Genomic DNA, 18629 nt, shown 5'->3' on the forward strand with positions numbered 1-18629 from the left:
ACTCAACAGCATGTTTCATGAGCCACCAAGGATGGTCAAGGGCAGAAGAAAAGCCTCCAACTTGGCAGTGTATCATCACCCAAAAGTGATCTTTAGCTTTTTTGTAATGTGATGGTGGCACTTTTGACAAACCTTCAGAAACCACTTAGAATGATCACAAAGTTTCCATAGAATTAAACAAAATTGCAAGTTTAAGGAAAGAGGGTTCCTGGACATTCCTTGTGGGCCCTGTGGGGAGATCCTGAGAGGTTATTAGACAGAGGACACAGGCCTCAAGGCACATTGACTGACTCTTCAGCACTTCTCTCTCTCCCTCCCTCCCTCCCTCCCTCCCTCCCTCCCTCCCTCCCTCTCTCTCTCTCTCTCTCTCTCTCTCTCTCTCTCTCTCTCTCTCTCTCTTATTTTTTTTGTTTTTTCGAGACAGGGTTTCTCTGTGTAGTTTTGGTGCCTGTCCTGGATCTCGCTCTGTTGACCAGGCTGGCCTTGAACTCACAGAGACCCGCCTGGCTCTGCCTCCTGAGTGCTGGGATTAAAGGAGTGCGCCACCACCGCCTGGCAAGCACTTCTCTTCTTGTAGAAACTAGAACCAAAGTCAACTCTGTTTTCTTTAATTCAGTAAATTATATTAGGCTATTTTCTCACATTACTAATAATGAGTTAAGAATGTATGGAAGAAAAAAACTTTGATAATGTTGTCTACTGAATTGTTTTTAGGAGGCAGGCCCCACTTTGTCTCAATTGTTTTATTTATTCATGCAATTCTTTATTTTTGGTGCATGAATGGACCTCAGGGCTTCACACATGCCAGGCAGGCTTGGGGACACAAGGCTATGTCACTCTATCCCAAGCCTCTCATTTTTTTCTTGCTTGTGGCTGTAAGTAAAGCTGGAGAATACCTTCTGTTTGGAGAAACTAAAGGGTGTTTGGCTTGGGTGAAGCTTAGTCATGATAAAGCTAACATTCTGTTGGAAGAGTTTATTTCCTGGCCATCTATCTCTGTCTTCTGAATATATTTCTCTGCCTCTCGGTAAAATTAGACTTAGAATGTACATGAGGATTTTCTTCCAGAGGTTAAAAGCTTGACATCATTATTGCTTTCCCAAGCTGGGGTCTCCCACATTGCTAGAGGTAGATGAGGGGCCCAGTCTCAGTTTCCTGGGATGGTCAAGTGTACACATCTGGTCTGTGGACTCATGCTGTCTTTGCAGCACCAAGACTGACAGATGTGTTCATATCAAGTGTTGACTCTGCTCAGACATGCACGCTGTCACTTAGTTTCCCTTCTAGCCACTTCCAAACATGCAAGTTCCACTTAGGTTTTCCTGCTTCTTCGTGGTGCTTTGCATGAAGCTGCAGAAAACAAATCAAGCATTCAAGGCAAGCACTGGGAGTTGGAGGAGGGAGAAATCAGCTGAGAGTTGCACAGAGAACACAGCAATAGTCTGAGAAAGCTGCTTCTCCATATAGATTCTGCAGGGAGTACATTTCTCTATTATTTCAATTATTAGAACTTCCTGAATAGGTTGAAGGTCACTCATAATTCACACTTCTGTCATTTTTAGACATGCCAAGTGCAGTCTATTATGCATAAATAAAACTTCCAGTGTTTGAGCATGGAAAATAAATGGAAAGTCATAACAATGAGGCCTTGTTCATCTTTTACAAAGTAAATGGTTTGTTTTCTTTCTTGTTTTCTCTTGTATATTGAAGTTTATCTTCTAACTCAATAGTACAAATATAGCAATTTAAAGTGATCCAATCCTGTCAGACTAACAGCAAAGCTGTTCTGGAAGAGTCTTAAAACTTCTATTCTGTAGGATAATGAACAAGAACATTTTTCTTTTGTAAGTACAAATGGAAATATCATTATTTTGATGGCAGATTTGGCTGGACAGAGGCCTTGACAAAATGAAGCTGGTTTGAGAGGCTTCTGAGGACTATCAGCTTTTCTCAGAAGGCTTTGGAGTGTCTCTGCTCTCCTTACTGTGATCTCCTTGAACTTAAATAACTGATGGAAAGAAGCATTTAATGATATGTAATTAATAAAAATTAATTACAATTTTATCTTTGTATAAGATGTACATAGCATAATATACAGTTAAATGTAACCCATGTTACATACAAGTAGAATTAATCTGGTCACTAAGCATTAACTTCCCATTAGATACAATTAATACATAACATGAGATTGTTAATAGTTCATGTAAAATTTCAAATTCCTCAAAAATATGAACTTTGCTTCATTTAGATGTTACATGTAAAATATATAATGTCTCAGTAAAAAAATTATTTACCTGTAACACTGAGTGATAGTGGATCTCTCAGAATCTGAAAATTGGCTGCTTTTGTTCACACCATTAATATTTTTTTAATCTCTTGTTTTGCCTTGTTTTACCTGAGTGGACTTTCTTTTTGCATTCAGAATTGGTTTCAGAGTTTGGTTAAAAATGAATTAACTACAATAATTTTATCTACAGTAAGTGACGCCTGTTCACTAGTACATTGTATTTATGCCTTAAGTTACACGTTACCAGCACCAAGAGTGAACAGTTTTGGGTTTCCTGGTTTTGTTTTTCAAATATGCAAACAATTAAGAACTCTTTTTGAAACTCAGAAATTTTGCTCTCACAAAAATTGGTAGTAAAAGACTATGAAGAAGTCTGTTACTAAATCAATCATTATAGATACTTATCTTTTTAAATTGAAGAATTAAAAAATCCAAGTGTAACATTCATGCTTGTGAACATAGAAATACAACTTCTTGGAAAAGAAAAAAAAGTCTATCCAGATAGTAGAAAAATTAATTTTTTATGTTATGAAAAAGTTTAACTGTATGGAATATTAAGTCATCTTCATAACATCTATTTCTGAATTTTAGTACCAGCTATCAAATTTAGAATCCTAGAAGAGATCACAGAATTTGAGATATGTAGTAACTTGTTTGTGAAAATAGAATTTTTGTGTACCTGTTTCTCACACTGTGAGGACCCACTCTCCTGCTTTTGCACTTTGTGCTGGGATGATCTTCCACTCCAGCAGAGCACTCTTTGAGAGAGAGCAGCATAGGAAACTGACAACTTTTGAACTAGTTGAAACTTATTCCTGAATACTCGAGATTTCTGTGCTTGTATTGAATTCATCACAAAACCCAGGACATTTTAATTTTGGAGCCGGTTAAGTTTTTCCACACAACTACAACGGCAAAGGAGGACTGTTAAGTATTTTATAGAATTTAGCAGACTAATCAACTCCCATTTTTTCCACAGCAAAACCCCCAGAAAAGTAGTGTCTTTTCTTCTGGTGTCTAACCCAGATGACTCAGGGTTTATAGGCTTGCTGTGCAGCTGAGTCTCTGGGGATGCCCTGGTCTTAAAGACAGTGTATCTGTAAGCATCTACATTGGTAAATGTCTGCATAGATCACTCCTGCTGCTGTTGGATTTTTATTTACCACAAGATGTTTTTATAACATGAAAGTAGAGACACAGCATTTCCTGAAAATGGAGACATGGTGTTTCCTGAAGGAGGAGGTTCATTCAGGGTTGTGTCCCATCATTTTCCCATGCAATCAGCTTGAGGCAAAAAAAAAAAGTCATTTTGTTTTGAATGCTTGCTAATACATTCCTATTGTTGTGATAAGGCATATCTGGGCTCAAGTATTCAAATTATACTTCACTGCTGTTATATTAGGGGAGGAACACGTAGTTTGACTTCAAGACTTTTATGGTCCTAGGGAAGGGCATACAGCGAGGATCACAAGAGCAGAAACACCTTGAGAGGAGGACTGGACCCATGAAGGTGTGGAGGATGGGACTTCAAGGCATGTTCTTAATGCTATAAGGGGAAGCATGCCCAGAATTTGCCCTCGTTATGGCTGGCATTTGCCAGTTCTTTTCAAACCCCAGTTTCACAAGCACCATAAAAATTCAGTTAAAATTGAAAAGAACACCCTGAAGTTAAAATCCACTCTGCTCTGCCTTGCCTTTCATAGCCTGGAATGTCACCTTTTACCTCCAGTAAATAAAGCCAACGTCAACACTCTTCCATGTCTTTTATATTTTATGCACTCAATATTCTTCACATGACAATCTGGACACTTAAAGGGTAATTACACGAGTGATCTATGTCCTGGCAAAGAGAATTGTCTTCATAATATATAGTTGCAGTGTATCCATCATTTTCTTTTGTTCCTTGGACTGTTCACATTGGATTGAGTAAGTCTAAAATGGAATTAAAGGAGACATGATTAATAGAGGACCGCAAAGAAATCACGGCATCATAATACTTTCTTAAAGCGGCCTGACGTGTGTGTGTTTGAGGAGTGTTGCCCAGCTGAGACAACCGCTCTCTTCTACCATCTTGTGTGAGTTGTCTTTCTAACCTCACTGTTTCTGAGAAGCCACTGAAAAGTCCTAATATGTCACCATTTAAATGTTAACATGCTGTTGGAAAGGAAATTAATAAGTTAAACCTGCAAGAGATGCCAGAGCAGAGGTGATTCCAACTGTTGAGAGAAGTCTATTGTTTTCTAAGGGGAAACAGAACTCAAGAAGGAAGCAGGGTACTAACCAGCCTGTAACTCGAAGGTGTAAGGGAAAGGCACACACATGCGGTGATATTTTAATCTGGTAACTTTTTGAGCAGGACTCTTCCTGCCTGTAAGCCTCCAGAGAGACGAGAGTGTGATAGGTTGGCAATGGGTGCAAGGTGACCATGTTCTGCTTTGTGCTCCCTTTTAAACAGAAACTACAGAAGGAGCCGATTTTGTGATAGTCTACATTTCACTCTTGGAAAAATGAAAGAATCATAGGTTATATTATAGCAGTGTTCAGCAGTACTTCATGATTCACATTATTTTCTATAAAGAAACTTAAGCTGCTTTATCTACCAATGAATTTTTAAAAAGCTTCATTTTGACAACAAAGAGACTAAGCAAAAAATATTCCTCATTGGAGTATTTTTTTCTTTTAATTTAGCACAATTCCATGCTCTGGTCTTTTTTATAGGAAAAAATAAAAAATAAACAACTGGAGTTTAGAGCCACCTACTGGAAAAAAGAGGCACATGCTTCTGTGTAAAGTCTTAAGCTTTTCAAAGGATAAACAGATAGGTAAATGTAAAAAATGGATGGATATTTCCGTTGATCTCAGAAGACGATTTACACAGATTTTCTCAGCTTGAAGTGAGCAAACGTTCCTGGGTACCAGACTCAGAGCAAGCCCGAGGCTGGTCTCCAGTGAACAGTGTCTTCTGGTTATTCTGGTTTTTGGTTGATTTGTCGTCTGTATTTGCCCCATCTTTTTGCTGTTGGCTTTGTTTTGGCTCCTACATGTGGCCTGGTGTTCAGAATATATTGGGGGGATGGGAGAACAACCTTGCTTTTTTATGGATTATCTAGCTAGTAAAAGGATTGGTGTGTGGGAGAGAAAAACAGAATGCAGGTTAGCATGAGGGAGATAAACATTTAGGAAAAGATATAGGGTCGATTCACACAGGTACTGCAGAGGGCTATAGTTTCTAGTGTTTGCTAGTTACAGTATAACTTTCCTTTTCCCCAAAACCACCATCTGGTTATAGAATTGTTTAATAACTAACCTTAGAATAAGATGAATAATCGACAGCATTTTAATGGTAAAATAAATGCACATCTTGAAGATTTTTATGCTTAAATGCTTCCTTTATCAATGATGAAAGCCTGGTGCCTGGACACACAGAAGGCCATGACTTGTCTGTCACTGAGCTCCTGGGAAAGATAGGCAGCTCTTGGAAATTTCAGATTGAGGTTCTCCATAACCCCCTCCCTCCTCCCAATCCCTTCCAAACCACTGGTAGCAGATTTATCAAATCCTTCCTGTCCTTACCACTCAGCTAGAAAGCCAGGGCATAAGCACCCCAAACAGCCTGATTATACAGTGACGTGAGTGGCAGAGCCTGTGTGCTGGAGGTGCAATCAGCAGCTGGAGCACCAGGGCAGGGCCTAGGTAGGGGCTCACCTTCCTGATGGGTGTGGGTAGAAAGCGGTGTTTTGAAACAAAGAGGCTCTCCTGTGATTCTGTTCTCTAGAGACCATGGCAATTCAGTTGACTGCATCCCACCTACCATTCCATTTGGATCATCTCATGGAGAAAGGGTCCTGTGCTGACGTAGGGGCAACTCAAGCTTACCTAGGCCACTGCTGGATAATCAGGAGTAGTTCAGCTCTGTGAGGGTGTGGCCTGCTAGGTGCTTTGAAGAATTCAGGCATGGGAAAGTTCTTTGTTAAATGTTACACAGAATATAGGTGACCATATAGCAAACTTGTTTTACGGAATTTGCTCGGTATACTAGCTAGGCTTTGGGAAAAGTTTGTAAACTGCTTGAGAGATTTTTCTTTATTTCAACAAGGAGATTTTTTTCTTCTTAGTTTATAAAACAGAAATCACCATTTCCTTTGATAAAAAATACAAGGGAATGTGTTTATTAAAATATAAGAAAATGTACAGCTGCCCCGGTGTATCCTGCCCTTTGTTAACGCTTGCTCCTGTCTGTCTTTCCTGCCACCTGGACCTGATCTTTGAAGATATTCTACCGAGTAGTCGCAGACATTGCACCGGGGGAAGAGCTCCTGCTGTTCATGAAGAGTGAAGACGATCCCCATGAGCCTATGGCGCCTGACCTCCATGGTGAGTGTGGTGTGCAGCACTCGGGGCCAGCTGCTTTCCGGAGACGGCAGCATGTCCAAGAGGGCCCTTCACACCTGTGTTTCTTCATGAGCTTCCTTGGCTGTACAGTGTCCTTGCTGACAAATGTGTTGTCTCAGAATGGGTATTTTCTGGAGTTGACATGTGGCTATTGGAGACGCCACAGTGAGCTAAGGTCTATCCTGATGTGCATGGAAACGAATTTTGAAGACCTGGTCAGAACCATCCCCTTCAGTTTGGTCAATTCCTTCTGTAAGAATCCTCCCACTCTTTTAAAGAGTTTTTATTAGTTGTTTGTTTGTTTGTATATTTAGTGTTCTGTCTGCATGTGTGTATGTGCACACACAGTTCGTATGTACAAACAGTGCCTACAGAAGCCAGAAGGCGGTGTCACACTTTAGAAGCTTAAGTGATAGGAAGTTGTGAGCCATCATGTGGGAACTGGAAATTGAACCCAGGTCCCATGCAAGAGTATATTACTGGGAAAGTGTTTTCATGGGAGCAAAACATGACCTTGTGGGAGGAGAAAGGAAGAGATCCTGGGCAAAAAAGTATAGATGAGGAAATCTTACAGCCAATGGAATTATTCCATGTCAGAAGACTGTTGTATATCAAAGGATGGAGGCTCTAGACAAATGACAGCTAGTAGTGATCCATGTTCAAGACAGATCCAGGACAACCTGTTTGGGTGTCATTGAGCTGAGGCAATGTTTCCGTTTTCCTTCCTATTCCTGTCTCCTAATATAATGTGATTTGGTTCAACACAGTATTTTGAACCAAAAATACTTTAGAGCACCTTTCAGTTGCAAGTATCAGAGTCAGGCTCCAGGGATGCGGAGAGAGGACCTGAGCTCTCGAGTCTCTGTGATGGAAGCTGCCGTCATGGCTAGTTATTGTCCCCCATAGTTGAGCTCCATCTGTCTCTTTGTAAAATATCCTGGTGGTTTAGGGGTGTCTTTGGATCATACATTTTCCTATCAGAAAGTCTGACATGAAATTGCCTTTAGAAATCTAGACTTCTCAGTCAGCCTGGTGGAATTTGTGCCTGAATGTGGAGTCTGACCTTAGATGATACAGGGTGCTTAATGATTAAAAATGTGTAGTCTGGGGCTCGTTGGGTACAGTTTTCACTTGTACATGACTGCTGAGTCCTAGATGTTTTCAAGCAGTTTTTTAAAGTAGTAGCGGTGGTGGCGCACGCCTTTAATCCCAGCACTCGGGAGGCAGAGGCAGGCAAATCTCTGTGAGTTCAAGGCCAGCTTGGGTTACAGAGTAAGTTCCAGGATAGGCTCCAAAGCTACACAGAGAAAACCTGTCTCGAAAAACCAAAAAAAAAAAGTAGTAGAAAAGATTAATTTACTGCTTTCAAAATGCCCAAATAAAAGTAATTATTCCTTCTTAAGATTGCCACTCATTAAAGAAAGTAATCATGGTTTAAAGTATTTTGAGGGCTAAGAAGATAGATTGCCTTGCAAGCCTGAAGACCTGGGTCTGATCTTCAGAAGCCATGTGGTAACATCCAAGAGTGATGCCATGTAGTCTCAGTGCTTATGAGGTGGAGACAGGTGAAGCGCTGGGACACTGACTGGTCTGCCAGCCAATTAAGTGAGTTCTAGGCCAGTACCTGAAAATTGTCACCTGAGGTTGTCTTCCCAGCCACACATATACACGCATCTGCACACACACTTCTACACACACATATATGAACACACATATACACATATTTCTGCATAAAACATCCTTGAATCATTAATTGCTTGTTGTTTCAATGTATCATATTTATTTTCAAATATAACCATGTACTGATGTATAAGACTTAGAAAGTTTAAGAGGTTATTTGGGTTCTATACTTCTAGAAAAAAATAAATTTCAAGCATTTGTGCTCCATATCTTCTATATGCTGTGTATAATATGCTTTGCATACATTGTTTCTTAATCTTTTACATATAGATTATAACCCCCTGAGTGAGGTATTATATTGATTTTACAGGTTGAGGAACTGAGGCTAAGGGGAAGCAAATTCTCTTGGAATAAAACACAGCCAACATGTAGGACAGTGTCTTTGTTGTCTAATATTAGCCTCCTTCCATGCATTTTGCAGCCTGCAAGTTCTATTTCTTTGTGGGTTCCTGGATGAGATTGGAAGCACAGATCTTGACTATGTAGACAGTGTTATAAACTTTATAAAATTTTTCTTTAGTTAATATTGAGATTTCTGTCTCCAAGGCAGAGGAGATTGACTGTAGACCACATCCACCCCCCATAACTCGCTGCATACCAAGTAAGACAGAGTTATCCGCGTCCTCTGCCATTGCCCACCCCCCATTACTGATGTGGTTTAAGCTAAACCTGTGTCTTCAGTGGTACCAGGCTCTCGGTGGGTCTCTGTTAGACTTGCCCCACTGCAGATGGGGGAAATTCTTCTACAGACCAAGCCTGAACACACGTCCACTTCCAGCTTCTGGTGAAATTCTGTTCCCCTCTTAACACGAGCATTTAATCCTCCTGTAACATCCTTTCTCTCCTCCCCTCTGTGTGCCTTATCTACCTGGTATGCTTCACTGCAGTCTGACCCTTCTGTGAGCCGTGTGTGTGAGCACCTTCACCCTTAGTGCGCACTGTTCCCATCTCACCTCGCCGATTTTTACCTATTCTAAGCCCTTTGTGAACCATTTTCTCCAACTTAGTTGAGGTAGACAGTTATTTCCTTTGGGTTCCTGTGTGTTCTTTTGTCACAGCATTGCACTCATGCATATCCCTCTGAGTTTCTTGTGCATTCATTCTCCAGCAAAGTGTCTGGCAATTTGGTAGGTGATTACAATGTTTTCCCCCAAACACTTAGTCAATTAATAACTGAAGAATAACGTCTTCCTTGGTTATCGGTCTACAAAACAGCATATGTGTCATGGTGTTACTATGGGTGCTTTTCAGCTTCGTGAGATATACACAATACCTCTGGGAGCACACCTGACCTCCACTGAGTGTGGTCTTTTGAGTGGAACCTCAGCTATTGAGTAGAAAGAGCAGGGACAGTGCTCTTTGTCCATGACTACAAAGCACGTTGTGTTTTCCACCACTGTTGCCTATTTATAAGTATGTCGATGTGAAGTGTACGTTCATGTTTGCTGTTTAACAAAGCCATGCCAATTATCACTGGTCCCAGAGGACAATAAATTAACCTTGCAGGGTGCTAAAGACAGCCTGTGCCCCATGACAGTTTGCTGACAATGATGGGTATAATTGTGGTTCAGACAGGGCCTCTGTGTACCCTGTGTCTTTCAAGCAACATGTCATTGGCTTAGGGAAATGTGGAAGTGAGTTCGAATTCTGACACAGTCACTTATCTTTCAGCTCTGTAACTGACTGTTTAGTTTTCCTCAAGCTTTAGCACTGTTATCTGAAACTTTAGGTAAAAATTAAGTTTTAAGGAATATGAATAACTCCTGTACTGGCTTGAGAGACTAGATTATGGTTAGTGTGTATTAATTATTGCTTCTGTTATCCCTAGAACCTGCAAATGTGTTTAGGTGTTAAGTTTTACTTTAACAGATCACATTGTAGCCACAGTAAATGCATTATTTTTCCAGATTTTTATGGGGTTCTTTCCATATGTTATTTTTAATTTCTACATTAAGCTTGGCTTGGGAGAAATAACAGTCAAAACTTTAAGGATTGGGAAATGGCTTAGTGGGTAAAGTGCTTGCTGTCTAAGCATAAGGCCTTGAGTCTAGATCCTCAGCATCCATGGAAAAGCCAAGCACGACTGTGCACATCTGTAACCCCATCAGAGGTAGAGGCAGAATGAGGAGTATCCCCAGGGTTTGCAGCCGAGCCAGTTCATCCAAGTGGTGAGCGGTCCACTGAGAGGTTGTTTCAAAAACCAAAGTGGGGAGCAATAGAGACAGACACCCAAGAGCAGCATCTCCCTTCCACATGTGCATACATGTAAGGGTGAGTTCACTTACACACAGACAGTCTCCCCCAATCTCTGTCCCTCCCTCCTCCCATCTTTCACACACACCACACACATGCGCACGTGTGCGCGCACACACACACACACACACACACACACACACACACACACACACAAACACACACACACTCCAAAAGCAAACAATGGTTGTGTAACTCAGTGAGGTTTATGGTGGCAGTTGATTCTGGACCCTACTAACACTTGAACTGTCTCCACAGAAGATCGGCAGCACCGCTGTGAGGACTGTGACCAGCTCTTTGAATCCAAGGCTGAACTAGCAGATCACCAGAAGTTTCCATGCAGCACACCTCACTCGGCGTTCTCCATGGTGGAAGAGGACTTGCAACAAAACCTTGAGAGTGAGAGTGATCTCCGAGAGATCCATGGCAACCAGGACTGTAAGGAATGTGACCGAGTTTTCCCCGATCTGCAAAGGTTAGCAAAGGCCTGTTGAACATGGGTGTTTGCTCTGCAGCAAAATGTTATGCTGGAGTTTGGCAATTTTGCTCTGGGGGAGATTGGAGCTTCAAACATCTGGCCAGATTTGCTGTTGGCATGCTCAGGGATCCCTGTTTCCTTTTTTTTTTTTTCTTTTTTTTTTGTCAAACAGAAAATATTCTGTCCATCCTCTTTCCCTTTTATCTCCTCCCTTCCCCTCCTTCCTTTCTTCCTAAACTTAGGGATTCAACCAGAGACTTGACTGTATTAGACAAGTGCTCAACCAGTGAGCTATCTCCAGTCTACAGATGTTATATTTTAAGTTGGGTTCTTGTGAACTGAAGGTTCAACTTACAGGGAATGATGACTTTGAGGAAAAAAAAATACAGGGTGAGGGGACAAATAGGTAGTGATATGCCAAGAACAGTAAAGCTACCTCTAAATCATTTAAATGACTAAACATCTAGACCTCAGGCTCACTTTAGAAGATGCTTTTTGATAGAGCCATGTAGCTCAAGGATTTAATTCAAATTAGTTTTCCAATTGCACAGCTACAAAAGAACAAGAATACGCTGTGTCTTCGTGTAGGATTTTCTACGGGGAAGAATGGCAGGAGCTGTAGGAATCTAAATGGAGCAATGCTTGAGTATTTACCTTTCAGAAAATGAAAATCAGATCTCAGTAGCGTATTTGCTTTGCATGGCCCTTCGAATTTGATTTAAGAATGTTTTTTATTTGACTGAAGGAAACAACAACACCAGAGCCTCCCCTTAAAAGACTATGTTGATAACTATGCTACAAAATGCAACGTCATGTTTAGAGACGCTAATAACTTTTCTTTTTGCTTATTTCCACCTAATGGCTTTTGCTTTTGGTTCACAAAGGATTTTAATAATTGCATTCATTATTTTGTGTTTTTCAATTTGGAAATGATCTTTGGAACACACAATTTGACTTTCAAGATAATACATTACGCCATGTTTCCGTGGGAAAGCTGTGCATCGATCAACTGGCCTTGTTCAAGAGTGTGAATGGTTGAGTGGGCTCTCCACACAGCTCACACCACAACTCACCCTTTCTTTCCCTGTCCTTCTTTACTGGCTGCTCTCCCTGTTTTTCTGTCCCTCCTCTTACTGCCCTGCATTCTCTTCTCCTGGTTCGGTCTTGCTAGGAAAGGATTTCATGCAAACATCGTTCCGTTTAGGTAGGAATGACTAACAGACATTGAAGTATAACCACTTTCTTAATGAGACTGAGTCAAATAGATGCATCTTTAGCTTTGGAAACAGGTCCAAGTTTGTTTGTTACTAATGAAAAGAGAAAATGGGAAATAAGAGAGATTCCCTAGCACCCTTTACATTCACTCTATAAATACAAATCTGCAGAGAATAAATCAGTAAGTTATCTATATACGGTTAGCAAAATGTATATTTATAATAAAAAAATCACTCAGTGTCTCTCAAATATCATCATGCCCCAATATTATAAAAGATAAAACCAGTAGATGTCAGTAAGAAGAGAAAATATTCATACAAAGAATTGGTATCTCTGGTGCCAGAAATGAAGTATTTTACTTTGATTAAAAAAAAAAAAACAGACAGTATTACTGTGAAAAAAAATGGAATTCTCAGTTCCTTTGGGAGGTGAATAGCAAGTGTCCTTAGGAGTGACCTTCTGGATCTATTCAACCTCAGGCAAGAGCTCCAGGTAGGCCACTTCATGCTGAAGGCAACTATCAGTCAGTCATTAGGTGGACTACAGTGCAGAACCCTCCAAACCTGCCTTCTGGCAGCCCAGCCAGATGCAAAGAGCATATTTTCAAGCAGTTGGGACCATTTCACTAAGTGTTGTGGGTTATCATGGATTATATGCTGTAGTCCTGCCCCAAATGTGCATCTTTTGGATATTTCCCTCTTCATTGAAGGCTGCCATTATTGCTAATCTTGTCAACAGATGAGACTGCCTTCTTTAATGTAACACATTCTTCTTTCTGCATCTCCCATCTAAAATACTTAAAAATTCTTTGTTGAATTTATTGATTTATTTATTGATTTATTTATTTATTTGTTTATTTATTTATTTATTTTTGTGTGTGTGTATGTAGGTACAACTTCCTGGAGTTGCAGGAGTTTGTTCTCTCTTTCTACCATGTAGAATTCTAGGATAGGACTTAGGTGGTTAGCCCTAGCACATTTACACACTGAGCCATCTTTTTGTCCCTAAAATCTTTAAAACGAATCCAGAGGTGGGCACAGGGCGGGGGCGAGAACATGGGATGCTGACAAAGCTCCACAAACTACTACTAAACTGTTTGAAACGTCAAGAAGTCTGATGACTGGCTGGAGTGCTTCTGCTTGTGGAAGCAATGCACTTTTGCTTTTGGATAACTTGCTTCCCTCCCTCCTTTTGGGTGTGCATGTGAGGGCTGACAGGGTGTATGTGTGTATGTGTGGAGTCTGTGCATGTGCACATGTATGTGTAGCTATATGAACATATATATGCACATGCATGAGCAGGACAGAGGATAATCTTGGCTTTCATTCTCTGGAGGCTGTCCACGTTTCTTTTCTGTTTTATTCTGAGACAGGATTTCTCTTTGGCCTGAAGTTTACTGACTAGGCTAGGCCAGCTGGTGCCAGTGAGCCCACCCCAGGGCTCCTCTTCTCTCTACCTTCTTCTCTGCTTGGATTTCAAATGTATGCTGTCATGTCAGCCTGTTATGTGGGTGCTAGGAACTTAATTTTGTTCCCCATGCTTCCATATTACTGACTATCTACATGGCCCTTTTTATCAGAGTAGTTGATAGTGATAACACTGTGGAACAATATGAATCTTATGCTACTCAAGAGAAGGAACGAAGGAAACATTGCCTTGCTTTGTCATCCCCTACTGAGTGCTATGTGCTCACAACGTTCTCTTGGAACTAGACCACGTCCTTGTAGTTAGGAGAAAGAATGAGTCTCAGAACACATGGCAATCTTCTGCCACTGGGATGCAGGGTTTAGGATCCACATACACATACTGGAATATGTGTCCAAAATGGCTTACCCTCCCTGGCTACTGAAGATAGCGAAAGCTCAGTCACTGCAGTGGTTTCCAAGGATGCTTCTGATCCAGCTCATGCTCATCGCAGTGACTGAGATCAATCCTACCTCACTCACTAGCTTTTCAACTTTAACAAACAGAGCAGTGCATGTGCAGATAAAGATAGGGTCTTCCAGCTCCATGTCCCTTTCCATCCAGTACTTTGTTTTCAGCACTTGTGCTCAGACAGCAGCATTTTCAGCAGGACTGACTCATAGGGCCTCAAAATGAGTTCATATGCCAATACGAATAGGAAGGAAACTATAGAGGAGAATAAATGTGGGAAAGGTATTTTTAGTTTATGAAGATATGAGAATGAGTGCTTTATTCAGTTACCAATCCCACTCATAACTGCTGGGGAATGCATTCTTAATACATGTCTTAACTGACATTCAAATATGGGATATTCATCTCACAGAAAAATGAGACAGAAAATTAAACACTCATTCTTGCCAGTTTTAATAGATTTTTATTGTGGAATGCTTCAAATAGGCACACATAAGAGAGGATGGTGAATTTAAAAACACCAGTGTGTTCAGTTTCAACAATTGTCACAAAGGCCAGTTTTGTCTTACTTCTCTAACTATTTTAGAGTATTTGAAACAAACTTTGGATATTATATTTTTCTTTATATGTATTCTCATTGTATATATATTTAACACACATTTTATATATATGTCAGGATGTGTCTGTAGAAACTTAAGACTTTTGAAATATAGTTTGGTAGTGTACTTTAAAAATAATAAGTTTGGCCGGGCGGTGGTGGCGCACGCCTTTAATCCCAGCACTTGGGAGGCAGAGCCAGGCGGATCTCTGTGAGTTCGAGGCCAGCCTGGGCTACCAAGTGAGTTCCAGGGAGGCGCAAAGCTACACAGAAAAACCCTGTCTCGAAAAACCAAAAAAAAAAAAAAAAAATAAGTTTGGCATCATTCTGATAATTAGGACTTTTAGGATTATTATGAACAGAAGGTCCATGTATTAGAGTTGATTGACAGAATTATGCCTACTTTAATCTAGTAAATGTTCCTCTTGTCAGATTCTCCCTCTCAGTCTATCTCTCTCCAGCTACTTTTCTCAGTTCACCTTTTCCTTGCAAATTCTGCTGTGTATATGTCCTTGGTGGTTTGTGTATATGTCCACTCTCTTTCCTGCTTTTGCCCATAAAGGCATCATTGCATCCTCAGCCTTGGCTGGGCTTTAGATGCAGTGGTTTAACAGCATGCATTGTTGATATTGTCATTTATTTATATCAGGTAATTAATTAATGACAAATGAAGAATTCCAGTTTCATCATCCTTTCATCATTTATTATAAGGATTAATTAACTATGTGTAGAAAAACTACCCCTTATTGTCTGTTTTGCCACCCTAAAATAGAGTTTCCATCATAGGAAAGCATGGAACATGTTTGTATTTTCCCCTTCATTGTCTGGTTTTCACAACAATCACCCCATTAGGGTGACTGGCAAAGTTTTGTTTTGTTTAAAGTCTCAAGCATATTTTCAAATTGGCATCCTGATTTCTTTTGAGATCATCTACCACTTTCTTGCTCTTTGTAATAACAAAATGTTCAGAACCTAGCTTGTATGCTTTATCAGAATGGAAATGGGCTAAGAGTCTCAGGAGCTCCTAGTACTGTATGTGAGTGTAGTATGCTAGTGTGCCATGGACAATGTGGTCAATGAACAAAAATGTTGCAGGTGCCTGCTAACTACAGACATTATCTATACTTGCTTCTCATTGTATTTGTGCAGGGTCACGTACCAAATTAGGAAAGGAAGCCAAAATCTCAAGAAATCAAAACATTCTAAACTTTAAAATGTAGATAGACTATCTTGTGAGAAACTTCTAATCATGTTTTTCTCAATACTGTATTTACTTAAATTCTATATACTTTCCCTTATAGTTCATGTTATCTATCTATCTATCATCTGTCTGTCTGTCTATCTATCTATCTATCTATCTATCTATCATCTATCTATCTATCATCTATCTACCTATCATCTATTATATTTATCCATCATTCATCTATCTATCTGTCTATCTATCTGTCTGTCTGTCTATCCATCCATCGATCTTCCACCTATCTTCTTCTTTTTCATACTCATCATTGCAGTCGCCAGTGTTGTTGCCATCATCATCATCTATTATCTATCCCCATGTATCTATCTGCACATCCACATACCTATATCAGGGCCATAATCAAAAGTTAACTTTCAGTTCTCTTTTCTATATGACTAGAAATATAAATACTTTCATATCTAGAGGTTACATATATTAGATTAAATACTTACCTCATATCCTTAAGCATTTTATTACTATGTTTTATATTGGAATGAAGTAGATAGCAGCAATCAATGTTGCTATTAAGATTATGTCACAAATCTATAATAGATAGATAACTGTCTATCATAGTCCTAACTCAACAGATAATCCTCGATAGCTGTGTCAGATTTATTCCTAACAGGGCTAGAGCTGATGGGAAATGTAGTCTAGGGGACATAACTGGTACTACTGTCCATCAAAAGCCCATTCCTCCCCTTTCCTTCCTCTCGCTCCAACTTCTTTCCTTCTCAGTTCTTTCCTTGCCAGATGGATTAGTAATGAAGTAGAATTCTGTTTTTGAATGTTTTCCTTGTCACCACATCTTATTAAATCCATTGTTCTCTTAACAGCTTGGAGAAGCACATGTTGTCACATACCGAGGAGAGAGAGTATAAGTGTGATCAGTGTCCCAAGGCATTTAACTGGAAGTCCAACTTAATTCGCCACCAGATGTCACATGACAGTGGAAAGCACTATGAATGTGAAAACTGTGCCAAGGTACAGTGAATTTGTGGTCTACTCACCTCCCTCTCCTCCTCTCTCTTCAGCCATCACCTGCTATGCTGTATAAAACCAGGCCTTGAGATGGGGAGCTGTAAATACCTTCAGAAAAGTAGACTGAGTGTTGTGTGCAGAAAAGCATTAGTAGAGCACATAGAGACACTTAGTGGGTATCCTTTTATTTCTGTCAGGGAGGAAGTGACGCTTAATGGTGAGTTACAGAACTAGGTGTGAGACATCCCTGGTCCCGCTACTGACTTGCCAATATGGGGTTGTTTCATTCCTCATGGGGAATTAAAATTGTACCCCAGGTTCATTACTTACTTCTTTTAATAGCTATTTGTGAGAAAAATCACATAACACTCGGAATGCTCATTCAGAAAGAGTGGGAGACTCCAACTTTTTCCAAGTTTTCCATCTAATCCCTCTTATAAATCATAATTTGGTTCTCATCAAACAGTACAGGGCTCTGTCATAGTGGTCAGTGCTACACAACATTCAGGTGAAGAGATGGTTCTCCATTTGGGCCACAGAGTGAGCTCCAGCAATGGCCATCCACAATGAACACAGAGATGTCCTGAAAGGTCGCTTTCTATCTCTATAGCTTTCATGGCAGTGGAAAATGGGACATTTGAAATAGTTCAAGGATATTTTATTCCTGAATGTGTTACTGGGTTTTTCATTTTTATTTAGTGAAATATCCAAAGGAAAAGCTCCAGATTGCTGGAAATGTGAAGAAGAAACACTGTGTTTGAGTTTAACTTCTTAGGGACATTATTTAAATTGATTTGGGTACTTTCATCAAAATCTTCCAAATCATGTGTGCAATGTGTCTTTAGTTAAAGTGTAGTTTTAATGATGGCCTGGACAGAATTGATCTTTACCCTCAGTTACTAAAAAGGCTTTGACTGTGTCCTGATAGTCCATTCATTACGTGGTCCAATAACTGATACTAATAGATACACTGCTCTAAATGCAGAGGACAGAATAATTTCTGGGTTCTTTCTTAAAGGAGTTTCTTTTATGGAAAAAGTACAAAGACAAGAAACTCTTGGTCTTTGGTGAAAACAAATAAAAACAAGACAAAGAAAGTTTCTCCTTGGGCTGTTGCTGGTCTTCTTTCTTGTATCTGAGTGAAGTTTCTGGATTAATCAGTACTCGTTTCCTAGCAGGTTTTCACGGACCCTAGCAACCTTCAGCGACATATTCGGTCTCAACATGTCGGCGCCCGGGCGCACGCTTGCCCGGAGTGCGGTAAAACGTTTGCTACTTCATCAGGCCTCAAACAACACAAGCACATCCACAGCAGTGTGAAGCCCTTCATCTGTAAGTGTGAACACACCAGCCTCCTGTGCATCTACCTCTCCTTCAAAAGGCTCTGTGCTCAAGAGCATGGCCACCCACGTCCCTTGTGGGTGGGAGGAGGTTGCTTTCATAGTTTTTTTGGTCCAAAGTAGAAAGGTTATTTTATATTATAAGAAATTATTTTGTAAGCAGATCCATGGCAGTTTGTCTATAGTCCATGGGGTGTTTTCTTTTAGATGGAATCAGTATCAGGCAAAGAAAAGAGAAGTCATTAAATAATGAATGGAGAGAGCCTCCCTAGGCTGGAGGACCTAGTCAAGACAAT

At 40.2% G+C, this 18629-nt stretch overlaps 1 protein-coding gene across 8 annotated transcripts in view; it reads left to right on the top strand.

Annotated features, from left to right (window-relative positions):
• The window catches only part of Mecom (MDS1 and EVI1 complex locus), a 560554-nt gene that overhangs the window by 506157 nt on the left and 35768 nt on the right, over positions 1–18629 (top strand). For 5 of the 8 annotated variants that reach the window (XM_052731452.1, XM_052731454.1, XM_052731458.1 and 2 more), the window contains 4 exons: positions 6559–6661; positions 10871–11087; positions 16849–16996; positions 18169–18325. In XM_052731452.1, the coding sequence (XP_052587412.1) occupies positions 6559–6661; positions 10871–11087; positions 16849–16996; positions 18169–18325 (625 nt within the window). The remainder of the gene's footprint in view (positions 1–6558; positions 6662–10870; positions 11088–16848; positions 16997–18168; positions 18326–18629) is intronic. The other 3 variants (XM_052731453.1, XM_052731455.1, XM_052731459.1) reach the window with 1 other exon arrangement.

This window comes from Peromyscus californicus, unplaced genomic scaffold (genome assembly GCF_007827085.1).
Source record: "Peromyscus californicus insignis strain IS unplaced genomic scaffold, ASM782708v3 Scaffold_9__1_contigs__length_137607984, whole genome shotgun sequence".
Taxonomy (NCBI): Eukaryota; Metazoa; Chordata; class Mammalia; order Rodentia; family Cricetidae; genus Peromyscus; species Peromyscus californicus.